General features: G+C 35.5%; 1 protein-coding gene across 1 annotated transcript in view; it reads left to right on the top strand.

Moving 5' to 3' along the window:
* adgra1b (adhesion G protein-coupled receptor A1b) overlaps nt 1-26002 on the top strand; it is a 131744-nt gene that overhangs the window by 25395 nt on the left and 80347 nt on the right. The window contains exons 3-7 of the mRNA XM_088917412.1: nt 9294-9365; nt 12133-12204; nt 13244-13315; nt 16591-16754; nt 21302-21515. Of these exons, the coding sequence (XP_088773538.1) occupies nt 9294-9365; nt 12133-12204; nt 13244-13315; nt 16591-16754; nt 21302-21515 (594 nt within the window). The remainder of the gene's footprint in view (nt 1-9293; nt 9366-12132; nt 12205-13243; nt 13316-16590; nt 16755-21301; nt 21516-26002) is intronic.

Below are 26002 nucleotides of genomic sequence, written 5' to 3'. Positions count from 1 at the left end.
CCGATCAGCTGGATCCAGTTGTGAGCTTACATCCGTGTCACTGAGCCTGAAGTAGGTTGCAGAGCTGATGGAAGCAGTAAATAATAATTGTAATGCTTTATTTGACCACATATGTCAGTTGAGAGCAGATTCTTATTTACAATTACAATGTAGAAAGAGGTCACACCAACATTACCTTTAAAGACTAAACAGAGAAAGAGAAAGAAGGGAGACAAAATAAATAGCATAAGAGGATGTGGAAGCAGTGCAAAGTTTGGGCAGAAAAGCTTGAATCTTGAACCCTCAATACAAAAGTGTGTAATTTCTTTTAGTCTTCAGTTTGATAAAGGTATTACAAACTTCAATTGCAGGATTGTAAGTGGAATTAGAATCATAAAATATTAAGCCAGGAAGGCTTTCAACATACGAATTTAAAGATCTGCATGTTGAAAGCCATGATAAAAATACAATGAATGGTAAAAAAAATAAAAAGCTTCATCAGAAAATCTAGGTGAAAATGATCATAAATAGTTTTTTTAGAATGTTTTTGTTCTCAATCATTCTCAAGCATGTTTTTTTGGATACTATAATCTAAAACTATAGGTTAGGGAGTGTGGTGTGTGTCTTTATACCTTTATTTTTCAGTTAGAAAATTTCTTGCTGAATCAACTTTAGGCAAACATCTAGGGAGAAGATTTTTTGTCATGCTTTCTTGACATAAAGAACAGCATGAAATATATTTCAGTAGTGTATCATAATTTCTTAGATGTTAAAATAAGAACAGATTTTTTGAGGTAGTGTTAAAATTAAAGACATTGGAAAGAACAGCAACTTTGTAAATTAAAAAAATAATAATTTTATAGTGAAGTATCATATATAATGCTCAAATAGCAGTCTCCCTTACCCCCTCTTATCCAATCAATATGTGCACATAATATAGTACATCACCACTATTAAATAGGAAAATGGGTTCTGAATCAATGTCTTATTTCCTGGTTGGTTCAATAGTTTGTAAGTGATGTTTCTGTACACTAAGGTTTAGCTCAAAAAATATTTTTCCTCAAATGTTTATTTTTGTAATTGTTTATTAAACACAGTATTGTTTATAAATGTCAATCTGAAGTTTAATCCTAATGAAGAGAAAAAACAAATGATGACTGCACAAGCTTTATTTTCTGTAACTTTGTGCCAGATGCTTAATGCCAGCATTTTATTAATTGAGTTCAGTGACTGAGAAATAATAGATGCAGGTATTAAAGTTATTGTTTTCTTGTGTGTCCTACATATAGATGTTATTACTACTCAAAGATAAGATTTATCATTCAGGTTGACTATATAAATACTGTAAAATGCGATTAACACCATTTAATGTTAATAAATATTAAAATGGTTTATACATTATTGCAATAGATGCCTACACTACATTACCTGTAAACTGCCATAGTCTGGCAGTGAATTTTATATCTTTGTTTAGTGATTTTTACAGTTCATAGATGGATGATGTGGGGTCTACCCTGGGGTGGATGATTCAAAGGCCAAGTTTTCCTGATTTAGGTTGAATTGAAGCTTTCCTTTTCATTTACTGTTAGCATCAGATGCTTTACAGAAAACGCACGGCTAAGGATCGCATAAATAATAGCTTATTTCAAAAGCACACAGTCAAAGGTTTGATGAGCCAGTCCCAAATGAAGCTTGCAAGGGGGGGAGCCCTGAATTACCTACTACAAAACCTCAGCTTGCTGAGTACTCCCTCACCAGGCACAGCTTTAAATGTATTCTTACTTCCATTAGGAATCAGTGAGGCAGGACTTCTTAGTAGTCTTTGATTTCCAGTCAAAGCACACCTGCTAGAGGCGTCAGCTGGACAGTGAAGAAAACTGCTATGCGCTGATTGCGAGGCACTCGTTACAGTATAATAAGACCAAGCAATTCCGGCTCTCTTTGTGCCAGCAGTACAGTCCAATCAGCTGCATTATCAGAATTAACTACATCTTTATCATCAGACATCCCATCTGAAATATAGTGCCCAAATGTATTGGGACAGAAAAGTCAAAAGTGTTATTTTTGTTATATAGTCAAGCAATAGGAATTTGTAAGCATGAGGGTAAGACAATGAGAAGGTTACAGATAAGAGGAGACCATTTAGCCTATTTGATAGTTAGTAGCCAATTGATCCAAGGCTGTCATCCATCTTGAAAGAATCTGGAATATTTGCTTCAGCCAACCACAAGGCAGTTCCATGCTTGCATTTGGCCATAATAGAATATAATAGAACACTTTGTATTTAACCCAGTGATGTCAAGTAATCATAACTATTGGGAAACGTTCTTTTTAAAGTATGGACAACCTTATGTCAATTAAACATCTCTAATATTTTTTGGTGCGGAAAACTTTTTCATCAACATAAGCATGCAAAATGTTTCTTTAAACTTATTAAATTGACCTTAACAGGCAGTGCTTCACCGTTGAGCATGACAATGTCTGAAAACATATAGCCAGATCAACCAAGTTCACCAGGGGAAAAAGGTCAACTGGAGAAAACTTTGAACTGAATAGCCCAAGAATAGGCAAGAACTAAAAACAGCTGCAGCAGAGCAATTATACAAAATGTTTTGTGAGCTTCATCTGGTTACAGACTTTATGCTGTTAATGCCTGAAAGGGATATTCATCCAAAATGTGACCACTTGCAACCAGAAGCTTGTCCACTTTTCATTAGAGAATATCATGTTATAGGCTTTATGGTTGCCCAAGAATAAAATATTCAATTTTATTGAATATTTGAGCACAGTCCCAAGGCTCTCAATGTCAGTATAGCTTAATTGAGCACTTGAGACAGATGCATCCTTAAACATTTTGCTTCAGAAAGCAAAATATCACAAAACAGAGGGATGTTAAAATAAATCGTCTCTTTGTGATTTGTATTTATTATTTGATTCTAGATGACTACATGGAATTACAACACTCCCTATATGACTGTTACAGATTTGCGAATTTTAAATATATAAACGTTAGGTGTTAGTGTTAGAGGTTCGCATCTTAAATGTGAAATACTGTAGATCTGCTTACGTATTTTAAAAAAGATCTTGGTTAAATATATGCCTTGCAAAAAAATAATTTTTAATAAAAGCTGAAGTGTTCTAACTGAACACTTTTTTGGGCAAGTTAATTGTCTAAAACTGCCTTGAGTCGATAGTTGGTGGAAGCATATTTGCTATTGGGGGTTGGGTGAATCCATTTGCCTTATACTTTGTATGACTTGCATCTTTTATTCGAATGTGCTGTTTTTGTGTTTGGATAAGACTGACCCACTTACAATGAAGAATACAAAAGAGTATCTCTGCGGTGAATAATTAAGTCAGCTTGGTTAAGAATGCACTTATGTAACTTTCATAGAAAAAACCATAAGAATACATCAGTTACTTAGAAGGAGGGATTATCAATGTAGTATTTATTAATTTATCTGCAAACATGCAAATGATTTAATTTATAGGCATGTTAGTGTAGAAGCCAACTGTACATTCTTACTCTGTGTAAGATAAAACATTCCACAGCATAACCTTTACCAATGCAGCTTTATTATACAGCAGGTGGTGGAAACATATTGTCTGGATAAAATAAGATACAAATTGAATTGTTTCAGAACAATGATGAAACCACTCTGCAGTAATGAATCAACACCGTGTCTTGTCTATTTAATGTCTCTGCACATAGAAATGCAGCTTCCTTCTTTGTAGTCAGTTACTATACACTCTGCTAGCTGAACCTTTGTAATAACTGAGAATGAGGACAGTATATTTCTTGGCCAGTTATTATTGTCAATCTACACTTTCCACTTGGAAAATGGACCGAAGGCAAATTAATATATCTCTATAACACTTGTGCATTGAAGTAAAATATAGAGAAAACTGTGAAACAAAACTATGAGAATACATTCTTTGTTAGATCATTTTTAGACTTTTTTTCTTAGAATACTGGAATGAATTGCAGTTGCCTGTGCACAAAAATAACCTGATTTAAAAGACGTTTTTAAACAAATAGAAACACTGTCAGCTCAGATGAGTAATCCTGTTTTCAGTGATAGCCTCAAAGGCAGCATTGCAAAAACTCATTGTAAATAAGCCTCTTAGAAAAAAATAAAACATATTGCATGCTCTCCATTTATGATGGCAGATATATTTTTTCGCAAAAATCTACTGACATTAATGTCCAAATATTTTAACAGATTTGATTGTGTTCATTTTAACGTGCTGCAGAGCTGAGGTTTTGAAGACAAAATAGCTTCAGCATATACTGTATGATGACATGGCATAGTACTGATGCAGAAAACAGGCAATTGTAACATTGTATTGAAAGCTCCTCAGTGAAGCTTTAACTCTTCTGTTGTAAAATGGCCTTTCCCCTCATTAGTTTGTTACATGTACTTGTTGCATGAATGTGAATTCTTTCCTTTTTATTCCGAGTACAATAGGGGTTGTGCTTTTTCCCACTCATCATGTCCTCAATGGGTGAATAATTTAACTGTCTTCTGGTGAATGAACTGCCACAGACATTCAGCGTATTCACAGCAGCATTTGTTTGCCTATTACCCCTCCCACAATTATATAGCATAACCTGTGGCAAAATTTTAATGCTCCTGTTGGATGTGGTATTTTGTTTCTGATTAAAAATGGTTTTACCGAATTAGCCTTTAGTGGGGAGCTCCTCACCTTTAGGTAAACACTTAGCGGCAGAACCAAGAACAACTATAGAAGGAAAAAATCAATTTTGTGAGTCTATTGAACATACAGTACAAATATTGTGAGGCCATCGAACAAACATCTTGAGCTGTATGGAAAATATGATACTTAGCTGCTCGTTCTGTGGAAGGAGTGCTGCCTTTAGCAATGTAACAAAATAAAAGAGCGAACTGCAAGTATGCTCACTCTTGTAAAGGACTGAAAGTTGGATGAGTCACAAATATTAAATGCGGAAGTGATGCCTCAGGGCATGCAATAAAACGGCCCTAGCACAGTAGCTTACATCTCAGTTCTAAACCATTTTGCCCACAGAAAATCGCAGAAACCCAACAGTTCTGCTTATCTGTGGGCTACCCAAGATTCTGAACCTATTAGTACAGTATCATTCATTCGTTCATTCACTCATTCATTTGAGCTGAATACCACTTCAATGAAGAGAAGGGTGCCCAGTATTTTACTGCACAGAAACATAATTCTTCCTACCCCCTAGAGCTCCCACATTTATATTAACTAGGTTGAATGAAATGTACACATTTGTATTACAGGACCTTTTCCTTACCAACCTTTTTAACAGAAGTAGTATAGAGCATGCTGAATGTTCTATATTCTCGACAGCTCTGCTTTGAACTACTTTTCTTTTAAAATTGAGTTAGTAAACATACCAGAGATGGTGGATCTCATGTATGAAACCTTATCATGGTGAATTAATCCTAATATTTTCGAGCTTTCATCACAGTTAAGGCTGATAGGGGTCTCTGTGGTTTTAACAACAGTGCTTTACTATAGCAGACCCCAAGTAACCTATGAGATCCTCCAGTATAAACAGTGATATCTGATATGCTAATTACAAATATACTGAAAATCTAGTCTAGTAAAGCACAATGAGGCCATGTTATAACACCATAGGAAAAATGAGGTAAAATCATACCAAATGTGCAAATTTCCCTTGGTAAAATTTCTTAAGGATTAAAGTTTTGTTTTACATAGCCATTAAAACTGAGACTCAAACATTCTTCTTGCAGCTTCTTTAGAATTCTGTAAGCATTTAATAGATTTTATCAACCCCACAATTTAATTGAATGACCTCAGAGTTCCTGTATGTAGCCAAGTGGGTTTGTTCACCTCTACATCAATATTGAGAAATGCATCTTTCTCTTAATTCTACATGAAATTTCTGAATGTCCATGTCAATGGAGGATCCCATGAAGTTATGAATTTAAAAACCATGGAGCAGTGAAAAATGAAGACCTACTTCAGTAGGCTTGCAAATGTTAACTTTTAAGATATAAGCTTTATTGCTGAATTTCAGAGGAAGCAGGAAAGCAGGAACTACAGACGTAGTTCTGCACATCAAACACTGGGGAGTCGAAAAATGCTTCTTTTTTAAACATTCGTCTCCTTGAGTTTATCCAGCTGTAGGTTTTTGCCCTTGGCAATTAAGTTTCTTTTATACAACAGAAACGGGTGATTGATATTCCTTACTGGCTGTCTGCGTGACTGAAGAAATGCAGGCCTCATATTCAGGAAATAGAAATAATTATTTGTTTTTACTTCATTTTCATCCAGGCGTAATGCAGTCTTGTTTTCTTTATCTGATTAGCATGCTATATAAAGATGAATAACATTTTACAGTTATTTTGTATGTTAAAACATAGGAATTTGTAGTCTTTGGTAAAATAGCAGGTCAAATGTTTGGTTAACATTCCTCAGAATGACACCTCTGCAATATCTGAAAACTTCAGCTTGTGTGGCAAAATAATTCTGTGCTCCAGTGGTGCTTATAAGTGCTAAGTACAGTAGGTAAAGGGGAATGGCACGATCATGAGATTATGTATTTTCGATTTTGGGCAAATGATCCAAAGGATATTATCAAGTCTAGAGAGAATGACCTTGTGTAAAAGATATTTACAATGTCTTGCAGTACTAATTTTGTCTGCATATTGACACCAATATCACGCAAACGCTCTGGAGATGCAAGCACTGAAAATGAAATACTTAAAATTCTACTTCACTTCCAATGTAAGAAGCATTTTTACATTCCCTGTTTAGATGTTACTGTTAAATGTCACTATGTCTATATAGTGTTACCGTAAATGTCTATCTACTACCATTACTACTGCTATGATAATGACAACAGGTACACCTACTCTACTCAAAAACTAGCACTATGCTGTGATGACTAGTACAAATAGTGGTAATGTTACTGCAGTTACAGTACATCTGCTCCTGTTTGTACTTCTGCTACTGCTAACATTAGTGAAAGTTAAAGTATTTTAAGATCACTTTATTGGCCATATACAATTTCTTGTCTTAGTGTTTGATCTTATGTTAAAAATATACTTTTTTTCAGGCTTAGGTAATTGCTCATAATTTTTATTACATTTTGACCTGTTACAGCCCACACAAATGTTTATGATTGAATGTCTCAGAATGATTTGTTTAAACTATAAATTTAAACTTTCTTGTGCCCAAAGGAAATTCAGTTTCACAACACACCAGTCAGTCTGATTTGCAGCTTGTATCCTGCCTTCCAGCATTTGTCTGGTGGAGAATTCCACATGCCGGAATATTTTGCAAACATGAAATTCAAATAACAGCAAAGCTAAAAGTGTTGACCAATATCATTTTCAATGACTTAATCTTAATGGCCAAGTAATAGCAAAAGGGAAGTGTATCTGAACATTTGATTCTGATGACTCCAAATATATTACATGTCATTAAATGTTAACAGAGAATAAATCAATTTATTAAATGCCATGTAAGAGTCATCCAACAATTTCATTGAAAAAAATGAACAAATTTTGCTGGAGCAAATATTTTTTTGGATTTTTAATTAAGGCATTGAAGACTCTGAATAAGTTGAAAAGTTGTTTTTTTTTTCAACTGGAGAATACATTTTTGAAGATTTTTGTAGGGTAAAGCAAGCAAGAAGCAGTATGATTCCTGTGGTTCAGTCATCATCAATCATCAATTGAAGTATCATCAATTTTGTTTGTGAAAGGGATACACCCCAAACCATCAGTATTAGATCAACAGTTAATAAGTTTGTTTTTATGTGCCAACATATTTAAACAGTAATGTAAAAATAACTTTTCAAATCAGTTGTTTTTTTGGAAGTAAATAAAAAAACTGGGGACACTCTAATGAGGAGAAAAATGCATAAAACAGACCAAACTGCAGCTCAGACTGTATTAGGCCATTATATAATCTCTATATGCTCTAAATCATCTTTGTAATGCAACACTACTAAACTCAGAAATTTGTCTTTTTTGTGCAGTTTTCTGAATTATGTCAATCTGTCTGCTCTATTTACCATCTAATGTAAGATAGTAGTATTGCTACAGTATTTGTTGATGCAGGATGACTCTTAAATAGACTATATTATATTCATTGGTTGTAATGGCTGAATAAGCTATTTTTTATGATGGTTTCTTTAAAAAAGAGGCTTGTTTGCCTTACAAAGTCATTATATGCATTTAATCCACCTATACTGTCCACCTAGTGTCTCTGATGTTGAGACCTGAGGATGAACAAAACCTGTTCTTGTTCCTTACAGTGTCCACTTAAGAGTGGACACTTACAGTGAACAGGAACGAGGGGAAACTGGGATACAATTTCAGGAAGTTTGTATTGGAGAAGAAAATGTCTCTCATAGAAAGGCAAACCATTTTTAGAAACATGTAATTAGTGGAAGAGCAGATATTAAAAATGAACATTGCCTCAGAGAGTGAAATAATTGCATTATTTTTATTTATGTTGTCTTTTTGCAAATGTGTCAGGATTTAGGGTACTTTTTTATGATGTCAGATCATTAAGGTAAGGTTTTATGGGAGATCCGCATATCCACTCCACTGTACCCTTAATCAATGCACTGTATAACTATGTAGTATAACAGATGTACTTCACTGTTAGAGCTCTTGGTCTGTCTGATACTTAAGTTGCAATACAGTATGTTAAAACATTCAGCTGAGCGTACATGAGGTCATTACACTAAGAAGTGCGATGTCCTGAAGGGAAATGAAGAACATAATAATTACTGAAAAATATTTGTTCAAATAAACTTTTATTTCAATTTAAAATCATAACTGAATTGCAGGTAGTAGCAGTAAGTAAAATTGAAGGTGGAGAATTAAAGACAATAGTTCTCAACGTGCTGTTCTGAATAAATTTTAAGAAGCCTTACTTGCTTCCACTGGAGTTAATTCAGTTTATGTGCACGCACCATTTTTTATCATGACGTTTATGACCTGTATTCCAATCTGCTGCAGGGTTAGATAAAAGTCATATGATATGTGTCCAGTTCACTTCTTTAGATCTATTCTACAACTGCAAACAATATTTAACATATCTACATCTTTTAAATTATTGACATTTAAGGGTAAATTAATATTCTTTGAAGAGGTGATCTCTGTATTTGGGCATAAGGTCATTAGATTCTCTACAGGAGATGTAAATTATGAGCAGTATCAATGATTTGCTAGCAGTGATGTCTGAAATGCATTACTCTGCTTTTGTTAACATTACAATATATAATACATCATGACACTGCAAGTAATATTTCTCTTTTTCTTTTTCAGAGATTTGAAGAATAATTTAATTAGTATCATTGAGCCTGGGGCTTTCCGTGGACTTTCAGAACTGAAGAGGCTGTAAGTGCTACTGTAATTGTAACTGCATAGGACAGTAGAGTTCTTCATCAGAGTCTGACACATACAGAATGCCATAGGAAATTTACCCTCATTAAATCCTTACTATAAATGCATTTCCTCTCAATCCTGACATGAATCTGTCCTTTTTTACCTTGGCAAATCCTTGTTTTTTCATAGCATCATAAGGCTGGAAGGTCAAGTATGAAATAGTTTTGTGTGATCTTACTCAAATAATTCAGGTGGGTAGCTGCGTCAGCATGCGTAGGCTGCAAAGGAACAAGTAATAGGTTTATTCCATGCTGAAAAAAAGAAGAAAGAGAACACAACGTTTCGGCCGTGGAGCCTTCTTCAGGTGTGAGAGAGACAGGGCAGTAGGCAAAGGTAAAGTAGCGGGAGAACAAAGGTTGGGAGGGAGGAGGAGTGAGAGGCGGGAGCAGGGGACAGAAAGAGAGGCCAATCAAGAGGTGTGAAGTCAGAATGGGTGCAGAGAGGTGTGAAATGAAACTTCCAATGAATGGAGAAAATTTAAAAGAACATTAGTCTGTCGTTAAGGGAAGGGAGAAGGTGTGATCCTAGCACACCTTCCCTTGCAACAGAGCTCGCTGTATCACCTGCAAATACACAGCCACCACCACACTCATTCAAGGCCCCTCAGGACAATTCCGGATCACCCAGACAGCATCTTGTACCTCCAGCAACCTTGTTTACTGTATCTCTTGCAGTAAATGCCCAGCCATCTACATTGGAGAAACAGGAAGGAGACTCGGAGACCGTTTCAGAGAACACGTCAGGGCTGTAAAGATTAAAGATCTCTCCAAGCCCATTGTTTCTCATTTCACCTCTGACGGCCACGACCACTCTAATCTCTCCGTCTGTGTTCTCAAAGACGGTTTTCCAAACTCATACATCAGAAAGACCACCGAAACTAAAATTATTCTGCAGCTAGGATCACACCTTCTCCCTTCCCTTAACGACAGACTAATGTTCTTTTAAATTTTCTCCATTCATTGGAAGTTTCATTTCACACCTCTCTGCACCCATTCTGACTTCACACCTCTTGATTGGCCTCTCTTTCTGTCCCCTGCTCCCGCCTCTCACTCCTCCTCCCTCCCAACCTTTGTTCTCCCGCTACTTTACCTTTGCCTACTGCCCTGTCTCTCTCACACCTGAAGAAGGCTCCACGGCCGAAACGTTGTGTTCTCTTTCTTCTTTTTTTCAGCATGGAATAAACCTATTACTTGTTCCTTTACTCAAATAATGTTCAGAACATATTTTATTAGTGTAACAGGTTTCAGAGCAGTTTGAACTACAGTGTACAAAAATAAAAGATCTAACAGTCAGAATTAACTGCTGGAAAACACCCAGGTTTATTACATCACGAAAATCTGTCGTTACTTGATCATCTTGAACATTTCAGCATTTTAAATCCTGCTGTCTGCTAAAATAAACTGAAATTTACCCTCTGCTTTTTAGTGTTCATTCTTAATCTGCAGTTTTACAGCCAGTTTCCTCTTGTACCAGCAGGTCTACAAAGAGAGCTCTTGTTAAAAATCCCTCTCTTTTGAAATTAACTTTAGTTCCCTTGTAATTTAAATCTTGATCACCAAGAATCAGTTCTCTTGGTTTCCTATTACATGATGTTTACTTTAATATACAGGATTAAGAAAGGGTATCTAAAAGGAATTTCTTGAGAACATTTTGGAATGTGGGTGTTGTCTGCAGATGTGACATCAAAGTGCAAATGCTACTGTTGTATGAAAGTGAAATTGCTCTGACACATTAAACCAGCCTTAAATGTGGTAAGAGAAACATGAAAAGTAGAAGCAGTTTCACACTTTAAAATGTTCCTGGAAGTGAATTAATTATAATGGTTTTGATTTGGAATGGCGGTGGGAATTGAATCTGCCTTGAGGTCAATTGAAAGGTCCCAGACTGGTGATTACGCCGAACAGTTTGTTTGCACTCTTACCAAGGCTTTGGGAAAACAGAGCTTTAATTAAAACAGCCGGGGTGAACAAAGCGTTGACTGTGATTCCAAAAGGCAATTTAAGAAAGTAACAAAAACATTGAGCAAATGAACAAGGCACACCTATTGTGATTTCGAAAGAGCCATTGCCCAGAGGTGCAAGAGGTTATCATTAATCTTATATCTGGTAAATCCTTCTAAATAAACCATGCAACCATCGTCTGCTGTGGGATGTCATCCTCAGCCTGCCATTTCAAGCCTGCACAAAAAGAATATTAAAGAAGAACTATTAATTCTCTTGCATTCTCTGTAGATTAAGATGCTTATTGGATTCATTTGAACTGCATCTTTAGCTTTGTTGAAACATTTTCAATCATGCAAAGAATAATGTTGCAAACTGTTTTCACAAATTATAAGTTATAACAATAAGTTGCAGCTGAACCATCAAAAAGGTATCTTTGAAGTGTTGTGATACAGAATTTGGGGGCTTACTTTGTGTAACAGTGTTTTATTGCAGCTCATAAAATGGTCATGCTTATAATGCACTCTGCTTTTTATTATGCCCTTGTTTTAGAGCAGAACAGAACATTTTTTGTTAATTGCCTTTGAAATTTGAAAACTTGACTTCATGGCAATATTAAAAAATACTTGTAGATTTAAAATAAATTTATTTTCAAGTGTATTTTAAAAAATATACACCCTAGTTTTCACTAAACATCGGATGACTAACTTGCATAAGAATATTATTTAGGTCATTATAATTCTAAATAAATAATTGTAAAGGTATTTTTGTTACTTTAGGGATCTCTCCAACAACAGGATTGGCTGCCTATCTGCTGAAATGTTTGTAGACCTCAGTAATCTATCAAAATTGTAAGTATATATTTATATTTTCAGTGTGACCATATAAAAAAATGTGGTAATATATATAATTTAAACCAGCTTTGGTTGCTTAGTGTCTGCCAGATATTTTTGTTTTTCTCTGCCAATAAATATTGGAGTGTTCTTACCCATACTGTTCATTTTCCATTTTTAGCAACATGCTGAATTACTATAGCAGTATTCATTTGTTAAAACAAACCTGACTGTAAAATTCATTGCTGTACATTTTCAAAAATTATGACAATGGGGATGTTAGATATTCAACATAATGACCTAAATGTCACTCCTGTCTGAAGTCAGTCAAAGAAGAATCTGAGAAGGCATTTCAGAAGTTTATGGTATTTGTATTTGAATATTATTGTTATTTATCAGATGCCTTATCTAGGGTGACTTACATATATGCACAAAGATTTGCATGCGTGTGAATTGTGAGTACAAATATGTGTATCTGTGGTAGCTGGTTACTGTAGATGACATTCTAAGAGAGAAAAGACAGACTGATAGAGAGTGAGAATACTTAATACTTGAAATACTTCTGCATCTGTAGCTGAACTCCTTGAAATTATTTGTCTTCCAAAACATAAAATAATATAAAAATTAAAAAGTGAAACCTTTTTTTTTTCTTTAGTACCTTTAAAGGTACCAATGTTTTCTACATTCATATCTCAGTAGAATTTGTTACTCCTTTGATTTTTTTAAATTTAAATTAGACTTCGGCTCAGATTCAATCAAAATTTTGACCCTCTAGTGGCAAACTACTACCCCAGTACTTGATGGCATTGGGTTGGTTGCTGCCGGCGTCTTCTTTGTACCCAATAGAAGGGATTGCAATTTACATTTGGCAAGTTAGTTGAAATGCTGATTTAATTGGGGCCTTAGTATTCTGCTTTTTCTACTGTCTTTAGAATTCCAAACCTGTCTTTTAAGTATTCTGTACTCTATTGATATATTTCACTCATATCCTTTAATGTTTCTGCTTAAATCGCTAAACTGCTTATTCAATGAATGCATCTCCTCCATATAATTACAGAAATCTATCAGGAAATATTTTCTCATCTCTCCCAGAGGGGCTTTTTTCTCATCTTGTGTCTCTCAAAGTCTTGTAAGTATATAAATATGAGAGGTTTAGTTTTCGTCCGTATATTTGAATGATACTGTATATAAGCCTGTTTTTCATCTAAAAAAATCATTTGTATTTCTTATGTTCAGATTGGTTGGATCAAAAAAATTACTTTAAAATAGTAGCTTGTTGTTAGCTAGTTGTGAATGCAGTTCCCCTGGTGGTGACGTGCAAGTGCCAGAGTCATGCTGGGTAAGTGGCAAGTAGCACCATGAGTCTGGTGACTTGCTGTCTGTTTGCAGTGATGTCAGCAAGATTGGTGCAGCTCCTCTTTATTCTGTCTTCATTCTGGCTGTGTCGTTCATCCCTCCCTGCAAACAAATGTAATGCAAAGGGTACATTTACGTGGTTTACTGCATTTCCACATTAAGGCTGTCTCTGCTGTCTTTCCCTTATTTCAAGTTATAGTAACTCTCCATTGTAGACTGTGTAGTTTTTTTTTTTGTTTTAGAAAGTGTTGTGCTCTGCATTGTGGTAGGGAGGTCTCATAGGCCTTAGAGTCTCTTGGAGACTCATGATTCCTTAGTTGAATCACTGTGAAGATAATTGTAATTACGGAGAGCATTAATCCTCTCTCTTTTATTGTCATGTTTTGACCTCATCTCGTTTATCTGATATGTCCATCACTGTTTATCCATCTCTATTACATTTCTATTATTTAAATACATACAGTATATACTAAAGCAGAAACAAGTGCTTAAGCCCTCCCATTATGATGCCTGGCCACTGTGACACAAATGCCAGCAAAACTGTCCCCCCCAGAATTAGATTTAATTTTGAGAATTCGGATAAGGACAACATAAACTACAGGTGCAGAAGCTCATAACACTGTCCTCATTGCTTCATGTTGAACTTCTATACCACTAATATAGCAATAAGGACTCCCGAAAATGAGTGAACAGACTTTTAAGAATTTTTTTTTAAACCAAGTGAAACAGTACAAAATTTCCTCCTGCCATCAGCATTGTCCCACTTCGAGTTTTTAATGAAGACCCCAGAAATGAAGTATGAAGTCAGACCACTACGATAAAAGTACTCAGTCCATGTAGTAACATTGTGCATAAGCAGCAGCAGTCCATGTCCCACCTTCCATTGTGTGAATAATATGGAAACCGGTGAAGCCAGGGAAGTGAAGTGGAGGATTGACAACTTCTTTTTAGGTACAGTGAGACCAGCCACCCTGATAGGTTTCTGCTGCTTTTTAGCAGGAGTACTGGGAGAAATAAAGGGATATTCTTGTTCAGAACAATGGTCAAAGAATAGGAAATCACTTTCCAAACCTTAACCACTGGTGTATGTTGCACAAATGCATTAAAAAGCTCCCCTTAGCACCCACTGCACAAGCCATACACAAGAGACTAAGGCCAAGTTATTCATAGGCCACTAGCAAAATTCTTCCAACACTCGAGACAGGGGAAGACCAATTTACAGGAAGATGCTAACATTGCACCCTTACGTAATGAGGGCGACAAAAACAAATCATGTTTTTATAGACAGGTTTTACTTCTAATAGATGTAAGGTTGTGGAAATGATGATTAGAATTTAGCTAGAGGATTATTTTTATGGCAACAGGATTCTTAGGGATAGTCAATATGGATTCAGGAAAGTGATGACGACACGTAAGAGCTCTTTGAACAGAGGTTCTTAGTGAAAGATTAATTCTCACATTGCAGGCAGTAGGCATTTGAAGAAATACATGTACAGTATTTGTATGAAAAACTTCTTAATGGATAGAAAATTATACAGATAATATGGGATTAGTGATGTACCACAAAGATATACAGTATATTGGAAGCACTGCTCTTCCTAATTTATACCCATGATTTATATTCTGGTATAATTAAATTTGTGCATCATGTCAAATTAGGAGTTTTAACATATATTGTAAAAGGTGCACATAAAATAAAATAAAAAGATTTGAAAACGCTGAGCACTGATTTTTAATTTTCTACATAATCTGGGGAAGCAGTAAACAGGCTAACAGAATGTTGGGTTTTATACTTAAAAGTATAGTATTTAAATCAAAGAAATGTTATGTTAAAAATGTTGCAAAGCACAAGTAAATCTTGTTTTATGTATGATGTTGGACCAATAATATTGGTTACCAAGTTAAAAAAATATATTTTTATAAAGTTTATATAATACCTGACTGACAGGCTAAAAAAACTATATATTTTCATAAGACAGTTGTTTCATAATCATAAGATAAAGAGCGGCACAGTGGTGCATTGCTGCCATCAAATCCAGATGGGGTGCTATCTGTGTGGAGTTTGTACAGTATACTCCTGTGTTTGGGGTGCTTTCCTCTGGGTGCTCCAGTTACCTGCCACAGTCCAAAGACATACTGGTAGGTTAATTGGCTTCTGGGAAAATTGAGAAACCATCTACACAATTCATATATTTTATATCATATGTTTTATATTAGACTCTGAATTATCTTCCTGATCTTCACTTAATACGTGCATTTATAACACCCTTGTCAAGAAATTGCAAGACTTCTCAGACTAAGTATTCTCAGCATCTTACAAGAGTTCTAAACTCATTTATATGATTACCTGTGGTTGCCTGTAGCTCTGATTTCATCCTACAGTCCAAAGCCATACTGGTAGGTTAATTAGCTTCTTGGAAAAAGTGGCCCTGGTGTGAGTGTGTGCATGTCTGTGTCTGTGTGTCTTCCCTCCAGTGGACTGGTGTCCCATTCAGGGTGAATCCTGCCTTGTGCCTTACTGAGATAGGTTACAGCTCCCTGTATGGGATAAAGGAGTTTAAAGAGCTTTTAAATATCATACCATCAGGCACTCCTTTACATTGGAGATTGAATAGACCAGATTATTGTAAGGGCTTATTGCAAATACAGTATATAGTGCAACACTGAGATCTGCTAATCCAGGCCTTGTTACTCATCTGAAGACGAGGCTCCACGTGTACAACTCCACTTCTGTGAAACTATAGCGTTTAATGTACAATTTAGTTTAATGCCTTTAATTGGATCAATTTATTGTGCTTTTTTTCTCTTTTTTTATATTCATTGCATTTAATACATGTTCTACTCTGTGAGACTCTGAACCTTTTGAAAAACAATCAGAAAAAAAAAGTATTACTGTATCTTTTAGAAACCTTTACTGTATATGTAAATGTTATAAAAATACTGTATGTCCTTTCAAAGCTGCTTTACTTGTCTATTATTTATGATTGAGATTATGTACCATGAAAGGCACTATATAAAAAACTAGCAATTATGTTTTGTTTTATACAGGCACTTCAGCTCGGAATCACTTTTCTGTGACTGTAACCTTAAATGGCTTTTACTCTTGGCCAGAGCAAATTCTATCAGAATAGGAAATGAAACCCGGTGTTCTTACCCAAGTTCCTTACATGGCCTAGAATTCCGGAATTTGAAAGAGCACCAGTTAAAATGTGGTAAGTAAAGACAGTTTGGCCGGTCTCATTATTTTATTTTTTACTGCATGTTTGACCCCAGCATTTGGAAATGCACAAGTTATTGTAAATTGTGGCCTGTATATGCAGCTACTTATTCTGACAGATGTCTCAAATACACAACTAAATGTTAACATACTTAAGTATTCATAACATAATTATTCAATGTTTAATTAAGAACAAGGAAGAACTTTGCTACACCTTATATACAGTAGGTTGCTAAAATAAACTTTGGAGGACCCCAGTCTTTCAGTTTAGTATTAATAATATGGTTCAGGGGGATAAGATCTGCTCTTATCAGTTGTCTTGGCAGAGAGACTTGTTCTCTCTGTTAAGGTATAAAGGAAAGCAAGAAATCTCTTTACATGTACAGTATCTGCAAAAGAGTAAAGGATATCTGATAGCAATATTTAGCTTTTGCAAATTACGTGTTAGGGTTGCTGTTTTTGATGTCTCTGTGAAGCTGGAAATTCAGAGAAAAATCCACGAGTGCAAAAAATATAATTCAAAAATTATAAAGACTGTTTGTTGTTGTTTTTTGAAGTATTTCTTAAACCTTTGCGCCTGCTTGTTATCAAAGCCAGTGGTGATCTCTGAATGGTGAAGGTCAGTTCTAGATCATTTGTTAGGGTCATGAATATTAATGCCGTTATGGTGGAGTAAAGATGCAGCCTAGGACCCTGTTAGACAGTCTGCCTTGGGGACCTGATACACTAGCATTGCAGACTATGATTGCGGGTAGTTAGGCACACCCCTGCAGTCTTTTAAAAAATCATGCACACAATTTCTGTGCTCTTTGAATTCTGATTTTGCAGTATTATAGTGTGGTTATCCTACTGTAGAAAGAGCTAACACCCCCTCAAGATTCAGCCATTGATTCATTGTACTTCTGTATTCTTAATTGCTGTATAACAGTTTTTTAGCATCTTAATAGAAAAATAGCCATGGAAGATTTCAGCAGAAAACAGCCTGGAGTTTTATTTCAAAGCTATAACCTCCTCCCAGATAAAGTGAAAAAGAAAATATCAAGGCCAAGAAAGCTATTTTATAACTTAGTACTTTGTTTTTTAAATGTATTCACTATGTGAAATGTCTCGGACTGCATAACTGCCTGAGCAAAAGAAAAATGGTTCTGCATTTTCCATTTCCATTTTGTTTTATTTGAAACTGTAGAGAATTTTGGTCTGATGTTTGAGAGTGTCATTCTTTACTCTCAGCTTCCTGCATTTACTGACAATATTTCATACCCAAATCTTGGATGAAAAACATACGTTAGTCAGCACAAGTGAAGCATTCTTGTGTGTTTTTAATTATATCGAACTGCCCAGACCTCAGCAAGGATTTGGACGCAGTGCACTTGAGAGGATTCAGTAATTCTAGCCTTGCACCATGCCTGTGGGATTGACCTGGAAATAGTTGAAAAAATACCAAGTAAAGCATTCGCAAAAGCATATCCCCTATTGGATTACAATACTTGCTATTTCTTAAAACATGAATTGCATGATTATGTCTACTTATCTGCCACCTGTTTCCATCATTCACAGTAGATTTTAGATATATTTTATTAGACTTCCAGGGAGTAGAAGCCTGTAGTGATTGTAAGGACTTTAGCTGTGGTGGTTATCAAGAATATTTTCACACTGTTGTAGCTTTGTGTTCAAAGACCTGACAAACTTACAAACATCATGCTAGGTATGCTGAGACAGATGAACAACAATATGACGTGACAAAAAGCGGCCATGCTTCCTGCTTCGGCCATGGTGATTGTCTGACCCTTGTATTCAAAAACCCTTTCGAAATCATCTTCTTATGCACCACTGCCCCAGCTGAATTGAAACTCGAAGGGTTTGATTAACAACAAACACTGCCAGAAAAGCACATTTTTACTCCCGCAGCAGGTCAGAAACTGTTGTATGAAACCCATCATGGACCATCATACAACAGCTCTTGCTTATGAACTGTTTGGTCGATTGTTGTTGTAATATATGCAGACACTAGTGAAAGCTTTAAATAAATGGTTTAACCTCATAAGATAATAATATTATAACTCTTGTTTGCATGTAAGGTGTCTAAAACTTTTGCACAGCAGTGTATATTTACTGTACATTCACAGTGCCACTCAAGTAAACAATAAAATTGCAACTTGTATGTATCTTGTTACAAGACCAGAAAAAAGACACTTGAGACCTGTCCCTGAAAATGTCTTACAAAGCAAAAAAATCTTTGAAAATCAGTGAATACCTGAGGTTAAGAGAAAATAAACTTAGTGTTCCGATAGGTACATCTCTGTACTGTATGTGAAAAATATTAACTTTCATACATTGCAGTGTATGTACTGTATATATTCACAGAAATGTTCTAAGTTTTGTCAAGAACCTGTTATGAGTGCAGTTACCAGTTACTGTACCAGTTACTTAGTGTGATAAAAGTGCTTATGTAATGAATCTAATGATGTCTCATCCTGGATGCACTCAGGGTGATGATCCATTCACAAATGCCTGATTGCTTGAGGTTCTGTTGGCAGTGTTGTAAATGTGTTGTTAATTAATATTGAGTCATAAAACTCAGTACTGATTCATCAAGATGAATCTTCAATTTTGAAGTGGAATAAATGTCTTGACTGATTTTAATTAAGCATACATATAAGGATACATCTGACATGTTTTGTGATTCGATTCCCCATCTACATTCTACATTTTCAAATAATTGTGTTGAAAAGTGGACAGGGACTCTGCTCATTTCAGCGCTAGACATTAGAACTGAATGAATAGGTAAAGCAGAGAAATGTGAGTAATTTCTGCAGATACTTTGCCAAGTGTTATATCTGTTAATGACCAGGCTGTCTCATTTTCTTTAAGATACAGTATTTGCTGCTCAAATAAGACTAATTTAGTAGTCTTCACAAATTAAGGTAATGAGTTTAATAAGGCTATTTGTTAATGACATCTTAGAATTTTTTTAACATAGCTTGAACTTACATTAAAATCCATGTCTTCTGTACAGTTGATTAAAGTATTATATATTGCAGTGTTAATAAGCATTTCAGTTAGTTAAATGAGTGTTTAAATGTTTTTTGTTTAAACAGCTAATGATCAACAGAAGAAATAACTTTAAATGATAAAAATGTTCTGGCTGGATAAAAGGAAGCAAATGTTCACAAATTGTCATCCAGTCCTATTTCAAATTCAGATAAAATGTTGTGTTATTTTGGATTTAAATGGATTTGGTTGTCTGACATCATTGAATGTTTTTATTCTCATGATCTTATAGATGAATGTACTGTATGTGCTTTAAATAACTTTGTTTTTAAATAATGCTGTTGGGTATTTAAATTTTCTTGTCACATTATTCATGTTGTTTTAATATTGGCGTATGTGGTCTGATTGATTTACTACTGCCTCCTTGATAAGGACTCACTTGAGCAATATCTCAGTAAAGCTCCATGGTTAGGGGTAGAATAAAAATAAAATACCAGATGTTTTATGCTAAAATGAGGTCAATAACCCATGTTACATCTTTTTTTTTCCTAATACTGATTCTGGAATGGTCATCATCCTTGTACTATTCCCAGTCATCTTGTCTGGCATAAAAGAAGGTGCAGAAATCAAACACTGATAAAATAAATGTGAGTGTTAGGGGTACTGTAAGAGTATGCCAGTAATTTCCAGCTGTCACACAATTGCTTCACTGTACAGAGTCGTGAGTGGAAACATAAACATCTTGGGCTCTTTAAACATTTAGGAAATGTGGTAGTGTAAAGAAAGACGTATCTGGCTTGCCCACAGCGAGTTCATTGACTGTAAAATGTGGAACACAGTGTATTCCTGTTAGCCCTACCATAGAATTTGCTTTTTTTCCACAAAAAGTTATTGTTAGCTTAATTTCCAGTGACAGGAAAAGTTAAACAGCACTTTGAAATAACGCAGAATTTAATGCTTTTATTTCTAAACCATAGTGAGAAACTTTATCATTTGAGAACTTAATTTTGCAGCGCACAACATTACTTTGACAAATTGTTGATATGCATATGTGCTTTCTGCAGTTGATACAGGCGTGTTTCTAACTTGAACATTTCAGTTCTGTTAAACGTGCCACAGTTAATTGGGCCTGATTAAAATTGTATTACATTTACCTAAAGTTGCTGTAAAACAGTTGTCTGGAAAAAAATATTGATTTACATGTATTTACATTAGCTCACCATGCTTGAGAGACATGGGAATCCTGCTGAACTGGGTATCCGATTAAGTTTTTCCTGGATGATGGTCAACCTACAGTATAACAAACTTCCAATATTGAAAGATTGCTTGGTGATGGTGGTATTGCTAAATTATAATATCTATCCAAACAGTATTGGAAGAGATGGATTTTTACACTTTTCTTGCAAATTGAAACTTATGTTGTTTCACTTACCATGGAGTTTAAGTTACATTAAGCTTTAACTTATAGTTGCAATTCATGCTTTCCTGCTTTCTAGGAAATGGTTTCTACTTGTGGATCTCTGAAATCCATCTTTTCATCTTCTTTTCCAGTTGGACCCCTGGAGCTGCCATTATTTCAGCTGATCCCTTCTCAGAGACAGGTTGTTTTCCAAGGGGACAGATTACCATTGCAATGTACAGCCACTTATGTTGACAGTACTGTCATAGTGCAGTGGAAACACAATGGATACCCAGTCCAAAGTGAAGAAGAAAATGGAGTCTTTGTTGAAGGCAACATTATCCATGACTGCTGCTTAATTACAAGGTAAATAAATATACAAGCCTACTCTTTTTTGGGGGTTTTCCTGAATTTCATCTGTCCAGGCTGCGATTAGTGATGTCTGATTTAAAATATGTTGGTCAATAAAACTATATAATTAAAAATGTGTGACTTGAATCAAAAATGGTAAAATGCAATTAAATTGGCAGAGAACCATGGCTTTTAAGTAGTTACTGCCCCCTTCTGGGATAATATAAGTGCTTCAGAAATCGAATCTGAGTGAAAGGTTGCATATAGTAATAAAAATAAATATTTTTTCAGTATACATAAAAGCCTGTTGCAGCAAATCATATTTTAAGAAGGTTTCCTGTTCCTCTTATTGTCTGTGAATACTATGCTGGATCATAATCCTTTCAAACTGTAAAAATCATTGCTGTTGTTTGGAGGAGTTTTTCTGGGAATTGGGACTTTCATTTCCAGTGCTTTCAACAGGGAACCCCTCCCCCCAGTTCAGACTGACATGGGTTTTTTTGCAAAGAATTTTCAAATCATGAACTTTTGTCCTATACTTTGTATGAAACATTCTTTGTTAATCTGTATGTCACTAATTTCCTATTTTACAACTTCAGAGTTTGTAAGCTATTCATTCCATCTTAAAAATTATTTTAACTACATGTATTTATTAGTGCTTTACATGCAAATTACTGGAAATTAAACATTTTTTTCAATTAAATGAATTATACATTCATACTGTATGTAACTTTTTTTCTTGGCTGTTTGCATTTTTCCCTTGAGAAATGCAAGGAAATAGTCTCATTTCTTCTGCAAGCTCATATTTATAATTCTTAGCCAACAATAACACTGCTCTTTTCAATCATGCTACACATGGCCTATTTTTTCTATATCATAAACAATATCAAAGTTCTGTGTTGGAAAAGTGCACTGACAGCAACATTTTTCAAATGAAGTACAGTCTAGGCAAGAGAACTCAGAATGGTCTTAATAAAAGCAAGTCACGGAATTAAGAAATTAACTCTCCAGATTAGTATCGATACCAGTGTAACCTAACATGCCATAAATTGTTTAAATCCTAATTTTCTTCACTGCTATACTAAATGTTGTCTCTAAGATAAGCATTTTCCTCTCCTTTTTTTAAAAAAAACATAATGTTTTCCATTCGTTTTTTTTTTTACCCTTGTGCCAATGTTGGTACTATCCAATAACATATAACATAATAAACATTATGATGTTAAAATTATACATTATTATAACATACAGTGGACTCTGGAATTATTGACACCCCTTGATAAATATGAAGTAAAAAAGTATAAAACAAATAATGAGTTCATTAAGCACTGAAATATATTACCAACATAAGGAATTAATTCTTCTTTTTCACATCCTTAGTCCCAGACTGTCCTGGGATCAGCTGCTTTGGTTGCTCTTCTCCAGTTGTCTCTGTCGAGCACATCTTCCTCACTCACTTCACATACCTCCATATCTTTTCTCACCCAATCTATCCATCTCTTTCTAGGCCTGCCTCTTCCCCTGTTACCTTCCACCTCAAATTCCATTACCCTCTTTGTTACTTCCTCAACGTCCCTCCTCATGATATGTCCATACCACCGTAACCTCGCCTCTCGCATTTTCTCAACTACATCCACCACCCTACATCGTCTACGGATTTCTTAATTTCTTATCTTATCCTTCATTGAAATCTGCAGAATCCATCTCAACATCCTCATTTCAGTTCTTCTCATCAAGTTCTCTTCCCTCTTTCCAACTGCCAAGCATTCAGCTCCATATAGTAGTACAGGTCTGATCACAGTCTTGTACATTTTGCACTTTAACTTTCTAGGAATTTTCCTGTCACAGATTATTCCAGTTATTTCTCTCCACTTGTTCCATCCAGCTTTCACTCTTTGTTTTACTGCCTCCGGTGTTTCTCCTCCCTTTACTAGTTTTGATCCAAGGTATTTAAAGCCATCAACCTGTTTCAGTTTTCCTCCATTTGTCTCCTCAACATTGGTCATAGTATCTCCTCTTCTCTCCATTACCATTATTTCAGATTTTTCTGCATTCATTTTCAGTCCACCCTTTTCCAGACTCCTCTGCCATTTGAACACTTTCTCCTGTAGTTCTACTTCTGAATCTGCCATCAGTGCCACATCATCAGCAAAGATGAGTTCCCAAGGCACTTCTGTTCTTACCTCCTCTGTCAGTGTGTCAATAATGTTTATAAAAAGGAAAGGACTTAGTGCTGATCCTTGGTGTACTCCAACTGTGATTTCAAACTCTTTTGTCTCTCCCCGTTGTGTGACCACCTTCGTAGTTGCATCTCTATAGGTTGCTTTAACTAACTTCACCATGCTTTCTGGTACTCCTTTCTTCCTCAAGCACCAATACACAACCTCTCTGGGCACACGGTCATATGCCTTCTCCAAGTCCAGAAAGGCCACATACAGCTTTTTCCCTTTCTCTAGTGTCTTCTCCTGTAACCGTCTCATCACGAAAATGGCATCTGTTGTGCTTTTCCCCGCTGAGAATCCAAATTGTGAGTTGTGGATCCTGACTATCTTCCTGAGTCTCTCGTCCAGAATTTTTTCCAGGATTTTCAATCCATGTTCCAGAAGTTTTATTCCTCTATAGTTTTTACACTCCATTGGGTCTCCTTTTCTCCTTGTAGATGGTAACCATAAGGAATTAATTATCATGAATTAATGATTTAGTGGAATCAACCAAGTAAAAAAACATTACATTTATAATTATTTTCTGCAAAATAAAAGAAACACAAGTATATGCACCCCTGTGTTTAGTACTTGGTGGAGCCTTGCAGTAAGTAATGCGTTACCAAGTTGATGAACACATTGAGAGGGATCCTAGACCATTCCTCCATGCAGAACCTTTCCAGATCCTTGAGGTTTTTAGGTGTGTGTTTATGGACAGCCCTTTCCAGCTCAGACCACAGGTTTTCAATAGGTTTCAAGTCAGGAGACTGAGATGGCCATGGCAAAACACTGATGTTCTTTTCTGTCAACCATTTCTTTGTTGATTTTGAAGTGTGTTTTGGATCATTGTCATGTTGATAAATCCACCTTCGGTCAAGGTGCAGCCTCCTGACAAAGGCAACCTGGTTTTTGGCCAAAATATCCTGGTAATTTTGAGAATCGATCTTAACAAGGGCCCTAGGACCACTGGTAGCAGAGCAGCCCCAGAGCATCAAAGATCCCCCCACCATATTTTACCGTAGGTATGATGCTCTTTTCAGTATATGAATCCCTCTTCTTCTTGTTCCTCCACAGGGGCTTTCTTCTGGCAATCCTTCCAAATAGCTTGTTGGCATGGAGGTGCCGTCTAATAGTCATTTTTGAGACGGGAGTCCTTGTATTTCTTTAACTGAAACCTTTCAATTTTTCTTTGCCACCCTCACCATCCTTCTCACTGTTCGTGGGGAACAGGTGGGCTTGCATCCTCTTCCTGACATATTAACCACTGTTCCAGTGGTGTTGAATTTTTTAATTATTGCTCTGACAGTCGATATTGGTATTTTTAAAGTTTTACTTTTTTATTTGCTTTGTGAAGATCAACAATGGTTTACCTCATTTCTGTTGTTAGTTCTTTGACCTTCCCCATGCTGATGGATCACAAAAGGTTTTTCTGTGCGTGTTTTGTCATTTGTATACCCTGGGGAAACAGGAAATACACATATTAGTTCCTTAATACAAAATTGAACTCACACAAGTATACTGTAAATATATTATTTTTAGATGTGTTTGATTGTATTTGAAGGGATCTTGAAGGGTGCCGATAATTTTGGCACCTATGTTTTTCAGGTAAAACAGCATTACTTGTTTACAGTTGAACCTTGAGATGAAAAAATATTTTCGAAAAAAAGGTATTCCCCTAACATAATAGTATAAAATATGTCATTATGTGATTATTTTTTTCTTAGTATTTATCAAGGGGTACCAATAATTCCTGAGTCCACTGTAATATATGTAAATAGTATAAAATTAACACTTATTAAACTGTTTAATTCTTAATTTCAATTTTATTGATGGACAGTGTCATGAATTAATATCTGCTCATGCCTGTAGCTGACTGTTTTCAATGGAGATGTACAGGTATGTGTCTGCATGTGTGAGTTCAGGTGTCCTTTATGAATCTGGATTTCACGTCAGTGTGATAACACTTTCTTTTAATTCTTCTAGAACTTAACCCAGCAGTAATCAAAAGGATTCAATCTTGAAGTGCTTAAGTGAACATTTGAGCAATAATTTCTTATTAAAGACACACTAAATGATTTTACCAGCAAATGTAAAATGTGGTTCATCATGCTTTAGTAATCAGGCCTTTGAAACCCTTAGCCCAGGGGTGGCCAACCCCAGTATAGTGGAGCCACAATCTGGCAGGTAATCCTAACATTTATCCAAGAGGTAGCTGCAAAAATGGAGAACTAGTGCAGGAAGGCTGCAGAAAGACAAATATAAGGAAGAGAGGGGATTACTATATGTAAATAGTAATTTATATAG

Source organism: Atractosteus spatula, chromosome 5 (genome assembly GCF_055471065.1).
Source record: "Atractosteus spatula isolate fAtrSpa1 chromosome 5, fAtrSpa1.hap1, whole genome shotgun sequence".
Taxonomy (NCBI): domain Eukaryota; kingdom Metazoa; phylum Chordata; class Actinopteri; order Semionotiformes; family Lepisosteidae; genus Atractosteus; species Atractosteus spatula.
The sequence above is the reverse complement of the archived record's forward strand: the minus strand, read 5'-3'. Positions and strand labels throughout refer to the sequence as shown.